The sequence below is a fragment of the Macrotis lagotis genome, chromosome 1, assembly GCF_037893015.1.
Source record: "Macrotis lagotis isolate mMagLag1 chromosome 1, bilby.v1.9.chrom.fasta, whole genome shotgun sequence".
Classification (NCBI taxonomy): Eukaryota; Metazoa; Chordata; class Mammalia; order Peramelemorphia; family Peramelidae; genus Macrotis; species Macrotis lagotis.
Genome location: NC_133658.1, coordinates 689,476,691 through 689,500,164, shown reverse-complemented (window position 1 = coordinate 689,500,164; position 23,474 = coordinate 689,476,691). Strand labels below are relative to the sequence as shown.

The 23,474-nt window shown below is 39.9% G+C and overlaps 1 protein-coding gene across 4 annotated transcripts; it reads left to right on the top strand.

Annotated features, from left to right (window-relative positions):
• The first annotated feature begins 4,905 nt into the window (after positions 1-4,905).
• CDCA7 (cell division cycle associated 7) lies at positions 4,906-23,229 on the top strand. 4 transcript variants are annotated; one of them, XM_074215691.1, is made up of 10 exons: positions 4,906-5,279; positions 9,338-9,463; positions 9,885-10,127; positions 18,051-18,287; positions 18,632-18,709; positions 19,452-19,646; positions 20,117-20,254; positions 21,186-21,335; positions 21,663-21,799; positions 21,906-23,227. In XM_074215691.1, the coding sequence occupies exons 1-10, from the start codon at positions 5,259-5,261 to the stop codon at positions 21,940-21,942; spliced, it is 1,362 nt and encodes a 453-aa protein (XP_074071792.1). In that variant the 5' UTR covers positions 4,906-5,258; the 3' UTR covers positions 21,943-23,227. The 4 variants fall into 4 exon arrangements, with proteins under 4 accessions (XP_074071792.1, XP_074071791.1, XP_074071790.1 ...); XM_074215690.1 differs by lacking the exon at positions 4,906-5,279 and adding an exon at positions 6,553-6,728 and having other exon boundaries at positions 19,455-19,646; positions 21,906-23,229; XM_074215689.1 differs by lacking the exon at positions 4,906-5,279 and adding an exon at positions 6,553-6,728 and having other exon boundaries at positions 21,906-23,228.
• The last annotated feature ends 245 nt before the right edge of the window (positions 23,230-23,474 follow it).

Below are 23,474 nucleotides of genomic sequence, written 5' to 3'. Positions count from 1 at the left end.
CAGCATCAGTTCATGCAAATCCCTCCAGGCTTCCCTGAAATCCCATCCCTCCTGGTTTCTAATAGAATAGTGTTCCATGTCATACATATACCACAGTTTGCTAAGCCATTCCCCAATTGAAGGACATTTACTTGATTTCCAATTCTTTGCCATCTCTTCCCATCTTTAGCCATTCTCTTTTCCCCATTTTTATTTCTTGATGAACCAAATCAACTCTATATGATTCTCCTCTCTTGAATCCCTAGCCTCCTTATCATATCACAGATCTCAGCCTTGGATCACTTCTACCTTCTTCTCCTTCTTTTATCTGGGCTGTCTTTTCCTTGAAGGACCCTTTGTTGAAAATTTCTGCACTTCTACCTTCACTCCTAAATACACATGCTCCTGAACAAAAGCAGAGAAAAAAATCACACACTCATTCTTACTGGGTCATTACAAACTTTTGTTACACAATTTCAACTGGGCCCTCACTGTTGCTAGGAAGTCCTACTTCCCTTATTAACTTACTATCCCACTCTTCATGAAGACTCTTCCAAAACTTTTCATCCTTTCTCAAACCCCTAATGTCTCCCCATCCTCCCCACTGTCTCAACTGAAATCCTTGTCTCATATTTTATGGAAAAAAATGAGATCATTTTTCCTCTTCTTTCTTCTTCATCTCTTATTACTCAGACCCCTCTGCCACTATTTCCTCCTTTACCCATCTCATGATAAAGTGGCCTTACTACCTTAACCCTTTTTACCCCCTTACTCTCACTAACTAGTCCCTCTGCCTACTGAAGTAATATCATTGAATACTCTAACAGATTACCTCCTCTGTCATTCCCATTCTGTCAGTGATTTTTAATTTCTCCTGTCCCTCTGGCTTATTATCTACTGCCTATAAACATGCCCATGCCATGCCCTCCTCACAAAACTCTTATTTGATCTTTCCATCTCCACTATGGTCCTTTGAAACTAAACTCCCCCCAAAAGGCCACTTTTGCCAAATTTATCTGTGATTTCTTAGTTGCCAAATTTTATGGCCTTTTCTCAACTCTCATTCTCCTTGACTTCTCTCAAATTCACCTTTCTTGCCCCAATTACTGTTGACCTCCAATCTCACATCTCTAACTTTCAGATGTCTTAATCTGGATATCCAGTAAACATCTGAAATTCAATTATTACTGTAGAGAATAACTCCATTTTCTAGTCCTTCAAATTCTCAACTTTGGAGTCATCCTGTATTCTTCATCCTCTCTCTCCCCTCCACCCCCCACCTTCCTTATCCTCCCACCCCATTGCCAAGGTCTGTGGATTTCACCTTTGCTACATCCTTTTTTAAAATTTCATTTATTTAAGGCAATGGGGTTAAATGACTTGGGCAAGGTCACACAGCTAGGCAATTAGTAAAATCGGGTCCGCCTGACTCCAGGGCTGGTGCTCTATCTACTGAGCCACCTAGCTGCTCCTACTACATCTTGAATATCCCCCCTTCTCTCTTCTGACTTTACTATCACCTTGGAGGAAGATCTTTATCACTTCACACCTGGATTCCTGCATTAGCCTATTGATGGGTCTGTCTGTCTGTTTCAACTCTCTCCCTACTCCAATCCATACTTCCTTCAGTCAGTCACTAAAACGATTTTCCTAAAGCATAGATCTGACCATGTCATCTCCTTATTCAATAAGATCTAGTATCTCTGCTGTGGCCTCCAGGACCAAAGACAAAATGCTTGCTATTTGTCATTCAAAGCTCTTCATAATTTAGCTCCTTCTTACCTTTCTGGATATTTCACACCATATTCCCCATTACATGCTCTTCACCCCAGTGAGACATGTATCCTTGGTGTCCATGAACAAGGCCCTTTATCGTTCATCTCTGGGTATTTCTCTGCATGACTCTCATGCCTGGAACTTTTACAGGAAGCCTTTCCCAATCCCTCTTAGAACAATGCCTTCCCTTTGTTAATTATTATTTTTTTTTTAGGTTTTTGCAAGGCAAATGGGGTTAAGTGGCTTGCCTAAGGCCATAGCTAGGTAATTATTAAGTGTCTGAGGCCGGATTTGAACCCAGGTACTCCTGACTCCAAGGTGGGTGCTTTATCCACTATGCCACCTAGCCGCTCCTGTTAAGTATTTCTTTATCCTGTATATAGTTTGTATTTGTTTGTATAACATCATTCCCGTTAAATTGAGAGTTCCTCGAGGGCAAAAACTGCCTTTTGCTTTTTTTTTTGGTATCCTCAGCACACAGAAGGCACTTAATAAATGTTGGTTGATTGATTTAGCTGTTCCTCATTTGAAGGGCAATCTCTTGGTTTCCAGTTCTTTGTCACTACAAAGAGAACCTACTAGAAATGTTTTGTATATAGGGGTCCTTTCCCACTTTCTTCAAACTGTAGCTGGTAAAAAGGTGTGACATGTCTTTTCCCTGGTTCAATAAACCAAAATAAACCAAATATTGCATGAACCAAACATGGTTGGACAAGAATCTCAGAAGATGAAAAGATAGGGCAGAACTAGTATTTATATAGCTGGAAGACTAGAAACACTGACAAAAGCTAGAATCTTTTAATGTACAATATAATTGAAATGAGACACGAGTGAAGTTTGAAAAGTTTATTTTTGTGGGTTGAAAATGGGCCAGGTGGTAATTAGCTAGCCCCTCCCATGGATTCTGGCAAGAGAAGTGAAGCTTTAGACCTTTTTTTAGGTTTGCCTACCTTTGTGTACCCACTAGAAAGTCACTAGGGAAGGTAAGTCGATAATTAAGGGGTTATTGAAAATAGAGGTTCATGACCAATTGCAGTTTTCATAAAAGGTTTTTTAATTATATAGTTTTAAAAAACTTTTGGTGCTATTTGTATCCTGTTGTGTTATGATCTATTTAAGATATTCAAGTTTACAAATTCAACTTTGGTTCAAGTTACAAGACATTGAGAGAAGATCCATGAAGTTGAGGATTAGCTTTCTTCCCCTCCAGATTTCCAAGCATGACATTTCATTTGGATTATTGCCCTGGACCCACCCAAAGGCATTTTGAATGTTTTTTAATGGAGCCCATGAAAGCTTTTGTTAACTTAAGTTTGTCCCATGCTACAAGTTTGATTCAGAAGGAAAAAAGATGCCTCAGTCAAATGTGGTTGGTCAAATTTCAGAAAATGAAGAGTTAAGTTATGCCTTCTGAAAAGAGTACAGGAAGAAGAGCTAAAGCACTTCATGCAACAGTCCTTAAAGTTTATATAGACCTGATTTTGAAGAAAATAAAATATTTATTGAAATGGAAATTTCTTCTGAGAAGTTTGTATATACGAACTGGTGCCAAAATTTAAATTGCATATAAAATTGTACATTAGCCAAGAAGCATTCACTGAATGTCTACTTTGTTTAGAGTAAGTGTGAGGTCATGGCGATCCCTTTTTTCTTTGGATATTATACAGGGAGGCAGTATGGGTTGGAGAATAGCTCTGTAGTCTTGGACTTAGAATCTAACTGCTGATTTTCTGTATCTAACCACTATGTACCTTTGTTTCATTCATTTATAATGAAATTCTCTGATTTTGTCTGCTGCTGTAAAATGAAGCACATACAATTTCAATATAACACTGCACTCCTGTTTGCAGATTCCTAAGAGGAAGCAACAATTCTATTTATATATAGATTAACAGAAGACATTTTCATCCTTCTCCTCATTGTGTAATTCACATTTCTGTCCAAATAATATTTTAAACAGAGAAAGAATTTATTATTTAAAAGTAACTCTGCATAATTTTTTGAAAATGAAGTTCAAGATACTTTTACCACTGTGAATAATTAAATTATCCTCTAGTTCAACAGTCTGGGTTTTCATATAGTGAGGCATACTTTGATTTTCCTTCTATTCCAGGTGTTCTTTTTTTTGTATGTCATATATCTCTCTAATCCTTTTACATAGCTTGTAAGATCTCTTTTCAAAATAATGGTTTTAAATGCATAAAATGAAATCCATAGGATTACAAGGAAAACTAATCATATTGAAAGTTATCAAAAATTACCAAATTAAAAAAATTCGAGAACACTAGTTAAGAATTCCTGTACATTATAAAAAGTTTAGTTTTGAAGTCATTTCTACTAGAACAGTAGACTGTCCTTCAGCCATAAAAAGACACAGGTGCTGTGGGAAAGTTCCCCTCTCAAAAAAGAAACCAGCTTTTAAAAAATTTAGGACTGTAATCAGCATCCTTCTCCCCCTTTGCTCTTTAATTCTTCCTCAAAAGAAATAGTAGAAACAATGAAGTTACTTTCTGATTGTAGATTTGGGAAACAGACAAGGAATAACTGTATACACAAACGCATTCCATCTCACTTACACACACGTGTTACTGAAGTAGCAAACCCATTCGTACTTTGGCCCTTAATTCTGAGGGAAGGCAAAATCCGTTAAGGATGCTTAAATATTCCAAAAGCGAAAAGTTTATTTTCATAGTTCACAATCCGTTTTATTTGTGAAAGCTCCCAATTATTCCCAATTTACTTTGTTAGTGAGATTCTTATCCACTTCCAGCCGTCTATCAATCTGATTTTTTTTTTTGCACAACTGAAGACCAAATTGAAGAATTTCAATTTTCCGGTTTTCAGAAAAGTGCTTTAAAATTAGGACTCCCCTCTGATTTCGGTGAATAATGAAGCTCCTGCGGGGAGGGGGGGCCGGCGGCTTGAGCGTGGCCAACTTGCAGCCGGAGCTGGGATCCCGGCGCTCCGCGCCCGGAATGGCAGCGCCGCAGCTCGTTTCTCCAGGCTAGCTAGGTCACGCACTCCATTCAAATCCCACTCTTTCATCCTCCCTCTTCCGGTCCCAGTATTATGCAAATCATGTCAGGGACCCGGGGGCAATATGAACCGTTTTCCCGCCGCTCGCTGAAGGACCGGACAGCAACGTAAAAAGAGTAGGAGAGGGAGGGCAAAAAAAATTGTTTGCTTTTTTGAAGGCGGAGATTTCGGTGGGATTTTCTTCCTTTTAACAAGCGGACCAAGGAAAAACTCCTTTCGGGGCGCGCTGGGGGGGCGCAGGCCCAGGCGTTAGCGCACCGTTCAGGACCTGCCTCTCCAGGCGCGGGAAAGGCCGGGCCCAGCCCCGCCCCGTCCCGGGTCGGCTCGGCGCGCGCCCCTCCGGCAGTCCCCGCTGGCTCCCTCGCTCGCGTTCCTCCGGCCTCCCTGGAGCCGCGCGCCCGCCGGCATCTCCGCCGGAGCAGCCCCTTCCCTTTAAAGAGCCCTCCTCGCGGACTCCGCCGCCGCCCATGGATCCCTTCGGCATGCAGGTGAGGGGGCGCCTCTTGGAAACTCGGCATGGCGCGCCAGTGTGCGGGCTGAGTGGCGAGGAGGAGGAGGAGGGGGCGGCTGGGGGCAGAAAGGCGTCCGTGCCCCTGCGTGCCTGAAGCGCCGCCGCCGCCTGCCCGGAGCCGAGCGCGAGTGGAGGGGAAGCTGGGCTCTCCCCGGGGCCGGGAGGTAGAGCGCCTGCACGTGTGTGCGCGCCTGCGGACTCCACGTGGAGCAGGGCTGCGCGCGATCCTGCCCGCACACGCGGCCCCAGCTGGCCTGGCGTGGGCGCCTTCTCCTGGAGGGCGCAGGACCCCCTGCTCTGGGCCTGGGACTCTGCGGGGAGGAGTGATGGAAGGGGAGATTAGCCCGGAGGCGGGAAGAGAATGGGAATCCTGCCTGCCCACCTCCTCCCTCCCCCCCCCAGCCTTTCTTCTTCCTTGGGCCAGAAGCTGCTTTCCTGCACCTTTGCTTGCCCCCTTTGCTTGCTCCACGTTTTGCCCTCCACCCCAGCCCCGCTGTGCCCACATGCTTGCGCCCTGGTGGGCACAGCGAGGTAAGGAACGGGGAGATGGGATGTTGCACTTTTTTGGCATTGTCACTTCATCTCCATGCCCCTCCTAATAATCCATATATAACCATAATAGCCTCACCCGAATAAAACGGAAGTCTTACCAATTCCTTCAGACCGTTAAAATGCCAACTTTTCCAGGGCACCAGCGGCGATCCCTACAGCTGGAAGTGTTTCCTCCCCCCTTTGGCATTAGCATTTGGATTTGTGTGTGTGTCCTATCTATCCCCCGTTGGGTTTAGAACTCCGAGAGGAGGCATTCACAGCCCTGCTAGTTTGCTTCGAGTTCTGCCTAAAGGGAGCTTTTCTCCTCCCATCCCCCACCCACGTTCCGTGAGGGTGAGGTAGAGCCTAGGAGAAAGGGCACCAGAAAGCGGGGTCTGCCCCGAGGCCACAGTGGTGGGGGTTGGGCGGAGAGCCAAAAGCCCGGCTTTGCGCCTGGGAGGAGAGTTCAGCTTTGTGCAGGAGGTGGAGCCCATGCGAGAGTAGCCTCTGCCCCGGAGAATCTGTGCGGGGACCTCTGGGATTGGAGCAGCTCGGTTGGTCCCGTGACCTCGGACTGGACCTCCCTGGCCCGGGAGGCCGAGGTGGGCAGCTGCCGGCCTCGAGCTCAGAGCTGGGGGCCGGGGCCGGGGCCGGGGCCGGGGCCGGGGCCGGGGCCGGGGCCGGGGCCGGGGCCGGGGCCGGGGCCGGGCCGGGCCGGGCCGGGGCCGGGGCCTCTGAAACGGAGCCGAGTAGTTGACAAAGTTCTGTGTGGCTTGTGACGCTGGTTACAGTGTAGCACGCGCGTGCTGAGAGACGGCTCTATGAGAGGCAAAGCTGGGAAGTCCTAGTAAGTGAGCAGATGCATGCGGAGCAAAAGGTCCTGGGAAGAGCCGAGGTATACATCACAGATACAAAGTACTTCCTTGAAATATTTCATACTTTCAAGGGGATTTTTCTCACTTTAGGATATTCTATAGACAAACTATCTAAAAACAAGGAATTCCTGGAAGTGATTTAGCTCTTTCTCCCATCCCAAGTTACCCTAACCTACCTACTTTATGTCATCATTTTGACTGTGTGACCTGTCCCATACTCAGCAATAAGCTATTTTTGTATTCTCTGTCCCCCCAGTAGTGCTTTGCACATAGTTGGCAATCAAGTGTTTGAATAAACAGTTAGCATTTGGAAAAAAAGCAATGGGGTACATTTTAATACCCCATCACATCTGAGAAGTCACTTAACCTTTGAGCCTCAGTTTCCTCCTCTGTAAATTGAAGAGTTTCTGCTTTCTCTTTCAAGCTCTAGATTTATGATGCTCGTGCTTAAAGACGATTTTAAATCAAAGTCCACATTAAGCTGGGAGGACCAGTTGGTACTTGGGAAAATTTTTGGAGTAAAAAAAGGACATAACCAGTCAGATGTAGAGGAAATGCATTCCTGGCATCAGAAGATACACTATGCAGCTCACAGAAGCGAGAATTCCTAGGTAGAATAGCTCATAATCCATTTCAGCCTGAAGGCAAATGAAAAAGGATTAAAGTGTGAAATAAAGCTGGAAATGTGATTTTAAAAAAGTTTGGTCACATAAACAATTGAATGCTGGCCAAGATCATAAAATAACAATTTCATATAATTTTTTTCTGATAAGTTGATAAGGAACAAGAATTAGTTAGAAGTGCACTGAATTTCAAGTCAGAGAAACTGGTTTTAGATCCTAGTTTTTCTGTGTCCTTGCACAAATTCTGACTGGGTTTCAAATTTCCTCATTTGTAAAATGAAGAGGTTGGTCTAGAACTAGATGGTCTTTAAAGTCTCTTCCAGTAATGCCATTGATAGAGGAGCATGTTTACCTTTTATTTACCATGCAACTAGCTTCACTGAAGTTGATTTAGTAAATAACATAAAGGCAGAAGATGTATAGTTTTTCCTGTTCCAGGATTTTCTGCTTAGTAGGAATCTAAAATCTCAGCATTTTAAGGGCCTTTAGTATGGATCTTGGAAGTGGTGCTCCATTTGCTTCTTGGAGGTAATTGTAGTACTACTGTAGGTACTCTTAATTTGGAGTCAGGATTCAGGTTTTAATCCTGACCTATCACTTAATAGAAATACAAGAGTTTTAAAGTAGCTAGAAGGACTTAACTATATCATTTGACATACTGCATGTTTTTTTAGTGATAAGACAAAGAAAATAGGATGAAATTTTTAAATTTCTAAATAAAATTATTAACATTTTTGCATCAGGTAAATTGGCTTAGTCCACCTGGTGTTTAACTATCTTTGCAATTTGGGGCAGGTCTTAATCTCTTGACTTCAGTTTCCTCATCCATAAAGTACTTTCTTGAACCAGAGCATAGATTTAGTTACCTATTTACATAATAATCCCTACTGTCCCTCCCAGCTCTAAACCCTGTGATTGCTATGATAATAAGAATTAAAGAACTTGTTTTTCTGACTTGTTGAGTTTAATGGGTCAACTCCTGCTGTTTTAGACAATTTAATGCAGAAAAATATAGCAGGAAAAACTTGAACACAAAAGGAAACTTTAGTTTCAAGTTTTAAAGCAACAAAGTTTCTTAATGTAAGGTGCCGCCTGGATTTCTGTGTTTGTATTGTATGTAATTGCTCTTATTGAGTGATCAAATACAACAAAACAATTCTCAGAAGTTGTGTAGCAAGGAGTCTGAAACTCAACAGGTGGGACTAAAAGCTGAGTTAGTCTTCTTGTTGGATGCTGTTTTTCTACAGATTCAATAAGCAAATAGGCCCATATCTGTAATTCCATGAGAAATTGCCATCCTTCTAAGCATCTAAATGGAATTCCACACAGCATATGAATCACATCTTTGAGTGTAAATCAGATCTTTTAGCTCATGAAAAAACCTCAACTTGCATAAACTGTTTTAACTCTACACTATTGAGGCATACAATTTGTGAAAACTTGGGCTGCAATCACTTTAACTTCTGATTGGAGTGAGGTCATATTTGCAACTCCTAGATCTAGTGTCCCTGCCCAACTTCTTATCTTAGAAAATGAACATCCCTGTATATTCGGAATCTACATAGGGGAAAAAAAAAACTCTTTGTTTGATTTTGGCTGAGGGAGAAGCAGCTGTTATTTTCTTTCAGAAGTGTAGCTTGATCAAATTGAAAGAGTCAGAACAGAAAAATGTTTACCTAGTGTTGAGCTTGGAAATTTTGAAGTTAGATAAGTGGTTCCAAAGATGTTTGAATAAATGTTTAAAAGGAGAGTAAGTCCCAACCCACCCCCAACCTCTCCAATTTATGAACAGCATTTCTTATTTAAGGGCACGTTGACCTAGTTTAGATTGGTTCTTTCCTCTTAATAACTAGTCCTCCTTTATAATTTCATAAAGAGCATAAGAAATGGGCTCCATTGCCTCATAATGTTTAAACCTGCAAAACTCAAAAAATTAATGTGTTGAAAAGTTAGATGCTACATACAGTAAGCATCATATTTAATCAGATTGCCATTTCCATTTTCAGCAAAAGGACCTTTCTGTAAAGAAGAACTTCAAAAATTTCAGAAATGTGAAATTGATTTCCATGGAAACCTCGTCATCCTCTGATGACAGTTGTGACAGTTTTGCTTCTGATAATTTTGCAAACACAGTAAGTGCAGTATGAGAATAAACAGAATTGAGTCTGCGATGCTGAAAATGCCCCAAATGCTTTGTACGTGATTAAAACTGCTTGCTTTTTGCCTACATTTCTATACAGCCGTTATGAAAATACAGTATGCTCTGTAATTTCATTTCACTTTTTGCTGTGGTTCTAGGTAGTAATTGTTGGAGGTAGATTAGCTACTTATTCTATCCTTTTGAAATGTCGCCTAACCTAACATGCCTGATGATTTGCCATAACAACTCAGAAATCATTTGTAAACCCCTGAACCATTTTTCTTTGTAACAAAAGCTATTCTCTTGTAGTGCACTTGTAAATGTGATTTGCTCTCTGCACGGTTTATGGAAAATTGGTTCTTGAAAAGGGGGAAAAAAAGATGCACAATGGCATTTATTTATTTATTTTACAGAAGCCCAAATTCAGGTCAGATATCAGTGAAGAACTGGCAAATATTTTTTATGAGGACTCTGATAATGAATCTTTCTGCGGCTTTCCAGAAAGTGAGGCACAAGACCTAAGAGGGGATTGTGGAATTTTGCACAAATCCAAACTCAGGCCAGATATCACTAAAGAACTGGCCACTATTTTTTATGCCGACTCTGATGATGAATCATTCTGCGGCTTCTCAGAAAGCGAGCTACAAGATGGAATGGTGAGTTTCAGGGTATGTCAAAGTCCAGAATGAATGTGTAGAACAGAATGAAATCCTTGTACTTGCCTCTTTTTATCATATCTATTTACCATATAATAATTGCTTTTAGATAATAAATTCAATATAATTCATGGTTTGAAGTTTAGGTATTATAAAATTCCTAGAAGAAAAATAATTCTATCTTTAAGGAATACTCATGATTAAAAAAAAACACTTCTACTATGTTCTACTTGTAAGCATTGCTCATGAGTATTATAGAAATACTGAAACTTATAGCAGAAGACCAGAGGTTGATGTTTCTATTACAGAACCTTAAGTTCTATGAAACCATTAATGGAAAGTTCAGTTAGTTTGGAAATCTGATGATGAACGGAACTTTTAAGTGAGGATCAGGATAAGGACCCTTCTTTCACCCAGTGTTTTTCATGCTTGGCTTTATCCATGTCCTGATTCTGCTGCTGCTGCTGCTACTGCTGTGGCCACCACCACCTCGTTGTCACTACTGCTGCTTGGTTAGCTACCATCCTCCCTACTCAGTTGGATCAGAAAGTTTACTGTTTCCTTGTGGAACCCAAAACACATCCTGGGATGATGAGTGTACTTTTTTCCTTAAGAGCTATTGTACCTTTTGTACCTTAGAGCTATTAATGTCCTGATTCTGCTGCTGCTGCTGCTGCTGCTGCTGCTGCTCCTGCTCCTGCTCCTGCTCCTGCTCCTGCTCCTCCTGCTCTCACTGCCACTGCTGTGGCCAACACCATCACCACCTCTATCTCATTGTCGCTACTGCTGCTTGGTTAGCTACCATCTTCCCTACTCAGTTGGATCAAAAAGTTTACTGTTTCCTTGTGGAACCCAAAACACATCCTGGGATGATGAGTGTACTTTTTCCTTAGAGCTATTGTGCCTTTTGTACCTTAGAACTATTAATTTGTCTTGACTGGAAAAAATGAAATGAAGATCAATGGGAAGCATCTCATGATTGCATTTCATTTTCAAGCATCATCCCAAAGCTTCAAGAAGAACTTGGCAGCTCCAGAGAGCATCTAAACTGATCAGTTTAGAAGCAAACCTTGGGGAAAAAATGAAGCAGCATAATTAATATTTCCCTGTAGAGAAACACATAGGTGGCTAAAAGATTAATGGGGTGTCAAAAGATGTTTACTTTGGTCACCAATTTTGGAGGGATAATGGCAAGCATGTTAAGTGACCTGTATGGAGTGGTAATGTTTTTCTTTTGCTCAGGCCATGTAGCCTCATTCTTTGTATAAAGGGCAAGCTATTATACTTTCTAAGAGGGAAGATAACAGGATTAGAGTCACTTTCCATTCTCCAGTTTCTCGGGAATAATGAAGCATTCCTTGAAAAAATGGAAGTTCTTCCAGGTGGAAACAAAGAAAGTGCACAATTTGAAGAGGTAGAGAAACTTGACTGCTGTCAGGAGGTAGGAGGGTGGAAAAAAATGGAGAAAAGATGGGAATAGCCACTAAACTCACAGAAGAACTAGGGAATTGCAAATAAGGCATTTCCTATAAAGTGGGATAAGTTGAACCTTCTGAGGATGAAGCAGCTGCTTGCACTTCAAGGAATGATAATGAGACTATAGGCCACATCAGGAGAGATGAAGCAATAAAATTATGAGGAAGAAAAAAAATGAGTAATTGTTAGTGATTCCTAAGGAACAATAAGGCAGCAATTTTCTTGGGGGGGGGCAAGGCAGGCTTAAGTGACTTGCCCAAGGTCACACAGCTAGGTAATATTAAGTGTCTGAAGCTGGATTTGAACTCAGGTCCTTCCAACTCCAAGAACAGTGCTCTATCCACTGCTCCACCTAGCTGCCCTAGTTTTTTGACCTGATATTTTAACAGGGAGGGAACTTAGAAACCTAGAAAGCATAAGTAAGCATTATGAAATCCTTAGATGATTGCTACCAATCTGAAGGAAGGAACTTTAGAAAAGAAGAGCAGGCAGGTTGGAAATTAAACAAATAGTTAAGATTGAAGTTAGGAAGAAGTGAGAGACAGAAAGAGGAAAAAACTTCACTCTCTGAAAAATTTTATCTTTTTTAAAACAGTGTTTGGTTAGTTTTTTTTAGTGGAGTTAAATTTTAAGAATAGAAAGGAAATAGCTATAGGATTAGTAAGAGCTATCAGACTTTCAAATGCAAGCAAAATTAAAATTTTCGTCAATTAAGAGTAAATAGGTATGAATTAAAAGTGACTATTCTAAATGTATTATGCCATCTCTTGCCCACTCTGCTCTCATCCTTATCCCTAGTGGAGGCATGCGGATGCTTCTTATTCCCTAATGGCAGTGTCTGCTTTATACTTTGTAAAAGGAAGTTATATGATTAGATTCTAGAGCCTTCCTATGCCATCATCAAGTAATAACCTCATTCTCTTTTTAAACTTTGAACTGTCTGATTGCATTATTTTATCCAGATCATTGTTGCTACCAGCTGCCTACCTATTCTCATCCTTACGGAAGTATTAATATCTATTGCCCTGACTTCCAAAATCATTAACTCTACCATGCCCTATATCTCCATTTAATCCCAGTTAACCAAAGGGGAGATTGGTTATGTCTTCACTCTCACTATCCCAGAGTTCTACCCTGAAGACTTTGAATTCTAAAAATTTTCCCCTTAAAAATCTTCTCTTTCATCTCTGCCACTACCTCATTTCTCTTTAAATGATTCTTTGTCTTTACTGCCCTTTTTGGATGATTCATCTTCTCTTCTTATTTCCTTCTTTTACAATTTTTACCCTATTTTTAACTGCTTCAGTAAGGGTATGTTCCACCTCTTTTGACTTCTTTGCTCTCTTGTCCTTTTGCCATGTATACCTTACTCATCTTCAACCTTGGGCTACCTCCACCACAACCTATTCCATTCCCTGCCCCCAAGTTGTATGGACTTAGCACTCTACAACTTGGTGTTATCTAAACTCAACTACAAAAGCACATAGCAATACTTGGGGTTTTTTTTTTTTTTGATTCTCTGTTACCATCCCCACAACAGCTATTCCAGCAGTCAAGTTCCTAAGCAAGCTCCCCACCACCAACAGAATAAGGACTTTGCTTATTCATTGAATGTGTGTGTGTGTGTGTGTGTGTGTACATATATGTGTATATATATATATATATGTATATATATCAGTGTTGGTAGTATATTGATTTGAAAAATTCTTGTTATATTGTATTTTTATTTATTTTGTTAAATAATCTGATTCTGGCCACACTGGAAATAAGTTTGACACCTTTGTTTTACTTTTAATTTCTTCCTTTTCATGTGATTCTTAAATTTTTTCAGCATATTTACCCAGATGGTTTTCAGACTCTTTATTTGTTAGCATTTTTGTGCATATAATTGAAACTGATAATTGATTGAGCAGCATTTTCTGATGTATAGATATATCATAGAATTTTAGAATTTGGCATAAACCCAGACCTGATGAGAACTTCCAACTTATGTTCATATGAGGGGAAATTATACTTCCATAAGAAACTTAGAAAGCATTACTTAAATATTACGAGTCCTAGACACTGACCACTTTTGCTAAATCCAATGGCCTTTTATTAGCCTTTCCTGGGACTTTTTTTTAACAGCACTTCCTAGTCCTGAACTCTCCCTTTTCATTGCTTATATGACACTTTTCTCCTGATTTCCCTACCTGTTTAGCTACTCCATTGTTTGCTTTGCTAGTTCAGCTTCTCATACTTACTCAGTGTGGCTATCTGACCCTTCAGGTTCTCTCTGTGTCCTTTTCTCTCTATACCTTATGCCTTGAAAATCTCATCCACTTTCCTAATGTATTCAAGCTAATCTAAACTTATTCTGAGCTTCTAGTTCCATTTTTTTCAACTGCCTTCTATATACTTCTATTTGATCCCAAGACTTGAGTCAGCTTTTTTATTTATTTTTTTGATTTTTTTTATTCTCATTTTGTACAAATGGTTTTTTATATTAATAAAATATTCTTGTTTACAAATAAACAAAATGCCCCTTCCCCATGAATATAGATAAACTTGCTTGGGCGAAAAAAGTAAAGGGGGGAGAGAAAAAAATTAAAATTAAAAAATATAATAGTAATAATTGTAGGTATGGCCAGGTGGCACAATGGACCAAGTACCAGCCCTGGAGCCACGAGCACCCGAGTCCATATCCAGTCTCGTAAACCCAATAATCACCCAGCCATGTGACATGCAAGCCACCCGATCCCCACTGCCCTGCAAAAACCAAAAAGAAGAAAAAAAAAGATCCAAAATAAAATTAACTAGTAATAATAGTAGGGGTGGCTGGGTGGCAGACAGAGCATTGACCCTTGAGTCAGGAGCACCTGGGTCCGAATCCAGCCCCAGACACCCAAAGATCACCCTGCTATGTGGCCCCAGGCAGGCCACCCAGCCCCACTTGCCCTGCACCCTCCCCCAAATAAAAATAATAATAAAAAATGTGCTTCAGTCTTTGTTCCAACACCAACAACTCTGTCATGGGTGGATCACATTCTTTATGATAAGTCCATCACAAAAGTTATTTCCATATTTTTCCAATGTTGCCATTGCTGATCGCAACTCCCTCCTTTCTTATTTCTCCACTACCATGTACTATATTTTCTCTCTCCTTTCACTCTTGACTCTGCTGTAGGGTCGCTGAGTGGCGCAGCAGACAGATTCCTAATCCTGTGGCCAAGAATCCCTGAGCCCCCATACCACCCCTTAGGCCCAGAATCCACCTGGCCCTATGGTCCTGGGCAGACCTTCCAATCCCAGCCCCTTGCAAGAAGTAAAAAAGAAAATGTGTTATATCTGACCACTGTCCCCCCATGGTCCATCCTCTCCTCCTTTATTCACATCCCCACCCCTTCCCCCTGCTCCCCACTCCTTCTTATTCCAGATGTCTATACCCCATTGAGTATATATGCTGTTTCCTCTCCTAGCCACCTCTGGTGTGAGCAAAGGTTCCCTCATTCCCCCTTGCCCCCCCCTTCCATATCATTGCAATAGCTCATTGAAATAAAAAAAAAATCTTATTATATGAAATATCTTGGCCTATTCCCCCTCTCCTTTTTCTTTCTCCCATTACATTTCCCTTTTTTTTCTATTGACTCCATTTTACACCATATTTTATCTTCGAATTCAGCTTTCTCCTGTGTTTCAATTATAAAAGCTCCCTCTACCTGCTCTATTACTGAAAAGGTTCATATGAGTATTATCAGTGTCATTTTTCTATGCAGGAATACATGCAGTTCATCCTCATTAAGTCCCTCATATTTCCCCCCCTCTACTCCAATCTCCATGCTTCATCTGAGCCCTGTATCTGAAGATCAAACCTTCTGTTCACCTCTGGCCATTCCAAAAGGAACATTTGAAATTCCCCTGGTTCATTGAAAGTCCATCTTTTTCCCTGGAAGAGCACATTCAGCCTTGCTGGGTAGTTCATTCTTGGCTGCATTCTAAGCTCTTTTGCCTTCTGGTATATTGTATTCCAAGCCCTACGAGCTTCCAATGTAGTTGCTGCTAAGTCCTGTGTGATCCTGACCGCAGCTCCACGATATTTGAACTGTGTCCTGGCTGCTTGTAATATTTTCTCTTTTGACTTGGGAGTTCTGGAACTTGGCTATAATATTCCTAGGGGTTGGTTTTTGGGGATCTCTTTCTCTGGGGGATCGTTGGATTCTCTCCATTTCTATTTTGTCCTCTGCTTCTAGAATATCAGGGCAATTTTCCTGTAGTAATTCTTTGAAAATGATGTCAAGGCTCTTTTCCTGATCATGACTTTCAGGTATTGCAGTAATTTTTAAATTATCTTTCCTAAGTCTGTTTTCCATATCAGTTTTTTCAATGAGATATTTCACATTTTCTTCTAATTTTTCATTTTTTTGGTTTTGAAGTATTGATTCCTGATTTCTGGTAAATTCATCAATCTCCCTGAATTCTATTCTTTGTCTGAAGGATTTGTTCTCCTCAGAGAGTTTTCTTATCTCTTTTTTTCCATCTGGCCAATTTTGCTTTTTTAAGGCATTCTTCTCCTCCATAACTTTTTGAACTGTTTTATCCATTTGACCTAAGCTGTTTTTTAGCATGCTATTTTCTTCAGCATTTTTTTGGATTTCCTTGACTAAGTTGATGACTTCATTTTCATGTTTTTCCTGCATCTCTCTCCTTTCTTTTCCCAGTTTTTCTTCCAACTCCCTCATTTGATTTTCAAAGTCTTTTTTGAGCTCTATCATAGCCTGAGCCCAATTTCTGTTTTTCTTGGGAGTCTTGAGATGCAGGAGCTTGTGCTTCCTCATCTTCAGACTGAGTATTTTGATCCTTCTTGGGCTCATATGCAAAATATTTCTCAATGGTCTTCCTCTTGTTTCTTTGTTCATTTTCCCAGCCTAAGCCTGTTTTTTGGGGGTGCTTCCTGAGCTTTTGGGATACTCCCACAAGGGTCTCAGTGTGTGAGGTTCTGTCCTCCCTCCTGGTCTGTGAATGACCATAAGCGCCCCCCTCTGCCACGGGGCTGAGGTGGGGGGGGGGGCTGCTGTTCTGTGGAGGGGCCTAGACTGGGATCAGGATCTGAATGTGGTCAGAGCCCCAGAGTCCTGTTCCAGGGGCAGAGGACAGAGCTCTGCAATCTCTCTTAACTTCCCTCCCTCAGCTGAATGGGCTCATGCCCTGGGGGCTCCTGCTCACCAGCTCTGCCTGCTTCTGTTTCCTGGATCAGGGCTGGGGAAAGACCAAGCTTCTGGCTGTGTGCCCTGAGCGCTAGGCTCTGGCAGAGGTCCCCCTCTGTTCCCCCACTTTGTGCCTGGTGCTCCCCGGGGTGCAGCTCAGGAGACTCCCCAGCGGCTGTGAGCCATGGCTCCCAGCGCCCTGGGCTGCCTCCCGGAGGCTGAAGTTCTTTCGCTCTCATGGACTACCCCTTTGGTGGGCCACCCCTCCAACCCCGGGGAGCAGAGCCTTTCTGCTCTTTTCCAGGTTACCTTGAGTAGGAGAACTGCCTCACTGTGTCCCTTTGTGGGTTCTGTCTCTCGAAAGTTTAGTTAGAGTCCTTAGCTTATAAGTTTTTATCAGCGAGCTCCTAAGACTCGATCCCTTCATGTCACCATCTTCAAGTCAGCTTTTTAAAAATTGAACTAATATCTCTTCTTATAGAAAGCATGGTAATATGGCATTCAACTTGGAAAGACCTAGGTGCTGCCTTTAACCCATTGTTGTTCTAGACAAATTATTTAATCTTTTTTACTGTTTCATCTTAAAAGTGAGGGATTTAGACTTGATGAGCACAAACAAGTCTTCTATCTAAGTCTATGGTGCTATAATCATGACTGGTAGACTTTTTTTTTTATCCAGGCTCATCTTTGATTTATCCTTCCCCTCACCTTCATATCCAGTCACTTGCTAAATCCTATCCATTCTCTTGCTAACACTGTATTTCTCAAATTTTTCCTCATTTCTGCATTCATACAGCTACTAGCCTAGGTTCACTTCCCATCTGTTCTGGTCAGATTTTTCTTTCTTCAAGGACCTCTTAACCCCATAAAGCCTTCCTGATTTCCACTGCCCAACTCTACCCTACCTGAAAGTGTTACCTTTTCAAATCCTTTATTCCATCCTTCTCTAGCTTGAATCTATGTGTACAACTAAATTCTGGTAAAATATGAGTTATATATTTAAATTAGATGAAATTGGATATAGGCAGAAGCAAGAGACTGTTTATACTTTCTTAACTTGTTGATTAGGTAAAATGTATTCATTAAGAAAATTATCTTCTATTGGTCAGGGAATGGATTCTATCTAACTACTGGTGAGAGTAATAATCATATCACATCCAGAGTACTGATTTTTATACTCTTATTTATTTCTGTGTTCATTTTTCATTTTTTTGATGCATCAAGTAAATATTGTAAAATTAAATAAATTATTTTATTTGAACAGAAATTGAATTCTGATGACGAAGGAAGGAGGACTCGGAGTCAAATGAAACGTTTAGGTCCTTTGCAAGTAGCTCTAAAGTTTCCAACCCGAGACCTCAAAGGGGCAAGGAAGCGAAAATCAGCCCCACCCAAAGCCCCAGAGGCCCCCACTTCTATTTCTGATTCTGACTCAGAAGATGAGAAAGGCTCCAGTTTTTTGGAAAAGAGGGCGCTAAATATAAAGGAAAACAAAGCAATGGTATGTGTTCCAGGATCTGTGGTCAAATCTGTTATTTAATACTGGGCTTTCACATTGTGTGAGGTATGTTACTAAGAGTTGCTTTTTATTCATAACATGTTCCCTCAAATTGGTAGCTCTCATTCTATTGAAACTGTGCTTAAATGTTTTAGTTAGTATTTTCAAAGAATTCTCTTTCATATCATTTGATGTAAAGATATAATAAAAAAAGAAAGAATGATGATCTCAATCTCTAAAGTTCCTGACTCATGTTAGGAAATTGTTTTAATAAAATGATTTGAATGTTCACTTTAGGTTTTTGCTTTTTTTCCTCCTCCCAATTTCTCCATTCCCCTACCTCTCAGCTTGCAAAACTAATGTCAGAATTACAAAGTTTCCCGGGATTATTTACTGAAAGAAGGTCATTTCCAAGTAATAGCCCAGTAAGTATAAATTATTTTGTATTGCATACATTTCATAGAACAAGTATATTAAAAGATTTAATTAAAAGAGCTTTTCTCAAACCATCAGGTTAAAAAACCCAAGTTAAATTTCTTAACACTATATATGATTGCAATTTGTAGGAACAAAACCAGTATGATTAAGATTAGACAGTTGCAGAACAAAGAAAAGAAAATGAGCATTACCTATTTTCACCTTTGCTAGACTGTTTGCTGGTGAGCACTACTGAATATACAGGATATCTTGGACTCAGTAGAGCTTTTAGCAGAAATTTTGGAACTATAATGAAGATGGTATGAGTTCCTTTCACTTAGCTTAGATTAAATGAATGGCTGACTCTACAAAGTAAAAAAGCATCATATATTGATGAGGATACAATGACAAAAAATGAAACCATACCTTTTCTCATGGACCTCGTTTTATTGGGAGAAACAATTTCTATACCAAAAGAAGATACAGACTATATATAAAGTAATTTCAGAGGAAGCAATAATAACAGTCTTGAGAAAAGATCCGGAAGATCTCATTTAGGAGGAAAAAATAAAAAAAAAATCCATTGTTTTCTAGGAGACTGGATTTTCCCTATATTAGTGAATTAGGCCTAGTTTCCGTGGATTTCTTTAGCAGTGGTGTCAACTTAAATTTTCGGAACAAGTATTCTTCGTTTTAAATATTTTTTTAGGAAAATATGTTATCTTCCTTCATGGAGGTTTTCCATTTTAGCAGTCAAAACCAAATCGAAGGCGCTCCTTCCCAAGAGACCCCACAAGGAGAAACCCTGAACGAAGAGCTCGTCCATATACCAGGTCAAGATCTCTACTTGAAGGACCCCCAGATTTGCACTTAGATGATGAAATAGATTTTGAGGACAAGTACATGTTGGTGAGGAAAAGGAAGAGCATCGATGGATATATGGATGTAGGTTTTACTGTATTTATATTTTATGAAATGAAAGTTAAAATCTAGAATTTTCCCTTATCATTGTTCTGTTCTCCCCTTCCCCTTCCTTGTAACTTTTGATTTAGGGAAAAAGGAAACTAAAAATCTCCTTCTAATGTCTCTTGTTATGACAAGTGATCCAGAGTTCTCAGCTGCCTTTCCAATGGCTCATTAGATCAAAGAGGTTTCTACTGTGCTATACATCTACTGTGTATAGACCTGGAGATATGAACTATAACTATCATATGAGTACCAATCAATAAATAGAGTAAGTTTAATCAACAGAGGATTGGGTATAGTAACCCATTAAGAGCCTATATTAGAGTAAAAGTGTTCCAGGATAAGCTGAGGGCAGATATAACTTCACCAATGAATTAAGAGTATGTATATAAAATTTAAAACCAGACTAAGAAGTGTGGAAATTATTTTCATAAATTATTGTCACATAGGATGATGCCACACCCAGAAGTCGTCGACCAGGTACCATGACCCTTCCTCATATTGTTCGTCCAGTGGAAGAGATTACAGAGGAAGAGCTGGAAAACATCTGCATCTCCTCCCGGGACAAGATCTACAACCGTTCATTAGTAAGATCTTCTAAGTCAGAAATTCTTAGTCTTTTCCATTATGGACCCCTTTGAGAGGGAGGGTGAAGCCTATGAACACCTCAGAATAATGTTTTTATATACATAAAATAAAATAAAATATAGAGAATTACAAAGGGAAAACAGTTAAAGTGAAATTTTTAGAAAATATTTTTAAAATACCAATCCAGCTTCATGAACTTCAGGTTAAGAATTCAAGAACTCTTTCTCTAGGTTTAATGCCTTGCTTAAAAGAGGGTGACATAGTTTTTACTATATTCTGTTCTCTTTAAAATTTGCCTCTGTTGGCTACATTAGGTTTCCTTTCAAGATAGGTGATTGAATTGCTAACCATACTGAAAAGGGGGAGGTGTCCAGACCATCTTGTGGAGCTGTGCTTAAGAAATAATCATAGGGTGGCTCAGTGGGTAGAGCACTGCTCTGGAGTCAGGAGTAGCTGAGTTCAAATCTGCCTCAGACACTTAATAATTACCTAGCCCTGTGGCCTTGGGCAAGCCACTTAACCCCGTTTGCCTTGCAAAAACCTTTGGGGGCGGGGGGAGTAATCATAGGACAGTTTGAAATATACAGTGTTCCTCATCTTCTGGTTAATAGTGTTCCTCATCTTCTGGTTAATTTTAAATTGCAGAGTTCTTAATATGAAAATGGTTCATTCCCACCCACCCCTACTTTGAATCAGATACATTATAGAAGAGAAAGTAGGAGTTTGATGAAAAAATATTATTTAAACCTCTTCTCATTTGATGAAATGTCTGTGTCTGAAACTGTTTCTCCTTGCAGGATATTTACTTCATATTGAAGTATAATACAAATGACAGTGAGCTGCTTCAGGTCCCACAATAGAGGAGTTACATTATTCAACCTGTTATTTTCTTGACCAGTTTGTGCTCACTGGCTGCCTCTTTTCCTTCAGGGTTCCACCTGTCACCAGTGTCGCCAGAAGACTATTGACACCAAGACAAACTGCAGGAACCCAGAATGTTTTGGGGTTCGGGGTCAGTTCTGTGGCCCCTGCCTTCGAAATAGATATGGTGAAGAAGTCAAAATAGCATTGCTAGACCCAGTAAGTGCTAGAGAGGATTCTAGCTGAAGCTGTCTCCTAGTGAGGGTGGGAAGTCTCATCTGGGGTTTTGGGGTAAATCAGTAAACATTTGTATTAAACAACAGTGCTTCCTTTGCTAGGCACATTTGAAGTGTTGGTGATACAAATTGGCAGAAAATAGTCCCAGCCCTCAATTAGTTTATAATCTAATGGATTGGAAATCCATTATAAATGAATATACCCTATATACTTAACTAACTCTTAAGTTTTTTGGTTGTAAAAGTGATATGATGTCTATGTTAACCGTTTGTAGTCTGTGTTTACTTTAAATTTTTTTTTCAACCTTAGAATTGGCATTGCCCACCTTGTCGTGGAATCTGCAACTGCAGCTTTTGTAGACAGCGAGATGGACGGTGTGCAACTGGTGTGTTGGTGTATTTGGCCAAGTATCATGGTTTTGGAAATGTGCATGCTTACTTGAAAAGGTAAGGTGTCTATGGAGCTGTCTGCTTGTGCCAGATGAATTAGCTCATGGGGATCTTGGTGCCACAGAAAACTAAAACTTAGGGGTTTTTGTTTTTTCTTTTGCAGTTTGAAGCGGGAATTTGAAATGGAAGCTGAAAATTGATGAAGGTTTCACTGGCACAGTTTTCCTTTTTGCTAATCTCCCTGTTAAACTTAAATAATCTTAGGCAGTTAATGGTTAAACAACTTCAGGTTTCAATCTTGATAAACAGTATTTTTTTTAATAGTGGGGTCAAATTAAGAAAAGATTAAAATCTGTTTTAGAGGCACAAGTAGTATAACTTTAAAGATGCATTGTAATTTTCATGCTCTTCTCCCCCCACACAGATACACACTGTCACTGACTATAAAATGATTTAATTGAAATACAGTTGACTTTGTCCCTTGATATTTTGGGGGAGAAAGGGTATAAAACCTTGGAACCTAGCAATATAACAACACTTGGAAATGCCTAATTAAGTATTCTTAGGTAACTAACCTTCATAATATAGTACTTCACATTCATTGAGGATTCTGGCAAGAGGTACTTGGAAATAATATTTAAAAAAGGACATGATAGATGCAAAGGATAAAAGGTAGTATTGTAGATCTACTGAGCCCATAGAGCCTATATTTTGCATACCAGGCAATTATTTGCTTCTAAACTTTTTTTGTGTATCATGAGATTTAAAATATGCATGAACTGGCAGTATAAAATTTCATGTACTTTATGCAGTTATATACTTGAATTAGCATTAAAAATAAAATCACAGCAACCAAAAAGTATATAAGAACTCAGTATTAGATGTGCCTAATGGTTTTCCTCTCCTCTTTTCCTCAGTAATCTTACAGTTGAAAGCCAGACTAACCTTAAAGCTCTTGGTGTTAGTTGTAAACATATCTGCTTTTTCTTCCCTCAGTTTTATACTGTTCCTATGTAGGATATTTCAGAATATCTCTTAGGCTATATTGTATGTAAAGTTGACATAAGAGCCTACAGTGCTTAGCATTTCTGCTTGACTGAAGAATCTTAACAGACCATGCACAGAATTGACTTTAGATTTTAAGTTCTCCACTGCAGAATGGAAAGTGCCTTCTTGAAGATGAAAGAAATCAAATGTTTATGACCCAAGTACTTTTCTGATCCCATTTTGATCTGGGATAAAATCCATGTTTGTCTTTTAGTATTAATCAAATTGGACTGGGAGTCAGGACATTCCTGGGTTTCCTTGTACTTTCCTATACATGTAGTATCATGTCACGGTTCTCAGTGCAGTGTGGGATACATAATTAGACCTTAAATCAGAAAGCAAAGCAAATATTGTAAATAGGTCTTTAGATCTGTAATGTTCTTTTGTATACAAATTTTATTTTATTAATAAAAAAGTATTGTTCAGATTTGGCTGTGTTTCTTTGATACCCTTATTTCAACAAAAAATTTTTTTGAGAAATAACCATTTATATTAACTAATTTCAACCAAATATGGAATCTAGGATGATGACCCAGATTCAAGGCTTTTTTCTCACTTACTGGTTCTGTTGCTCTGGACATGCTTTTTTAAGTCATTGATGTCAAACTCAAATAGAAATGCAGGCCATTAATTCATACTTAAGGATCCCTGTGGGTGCATATTGATAGAGAACTGTCAAACTTGA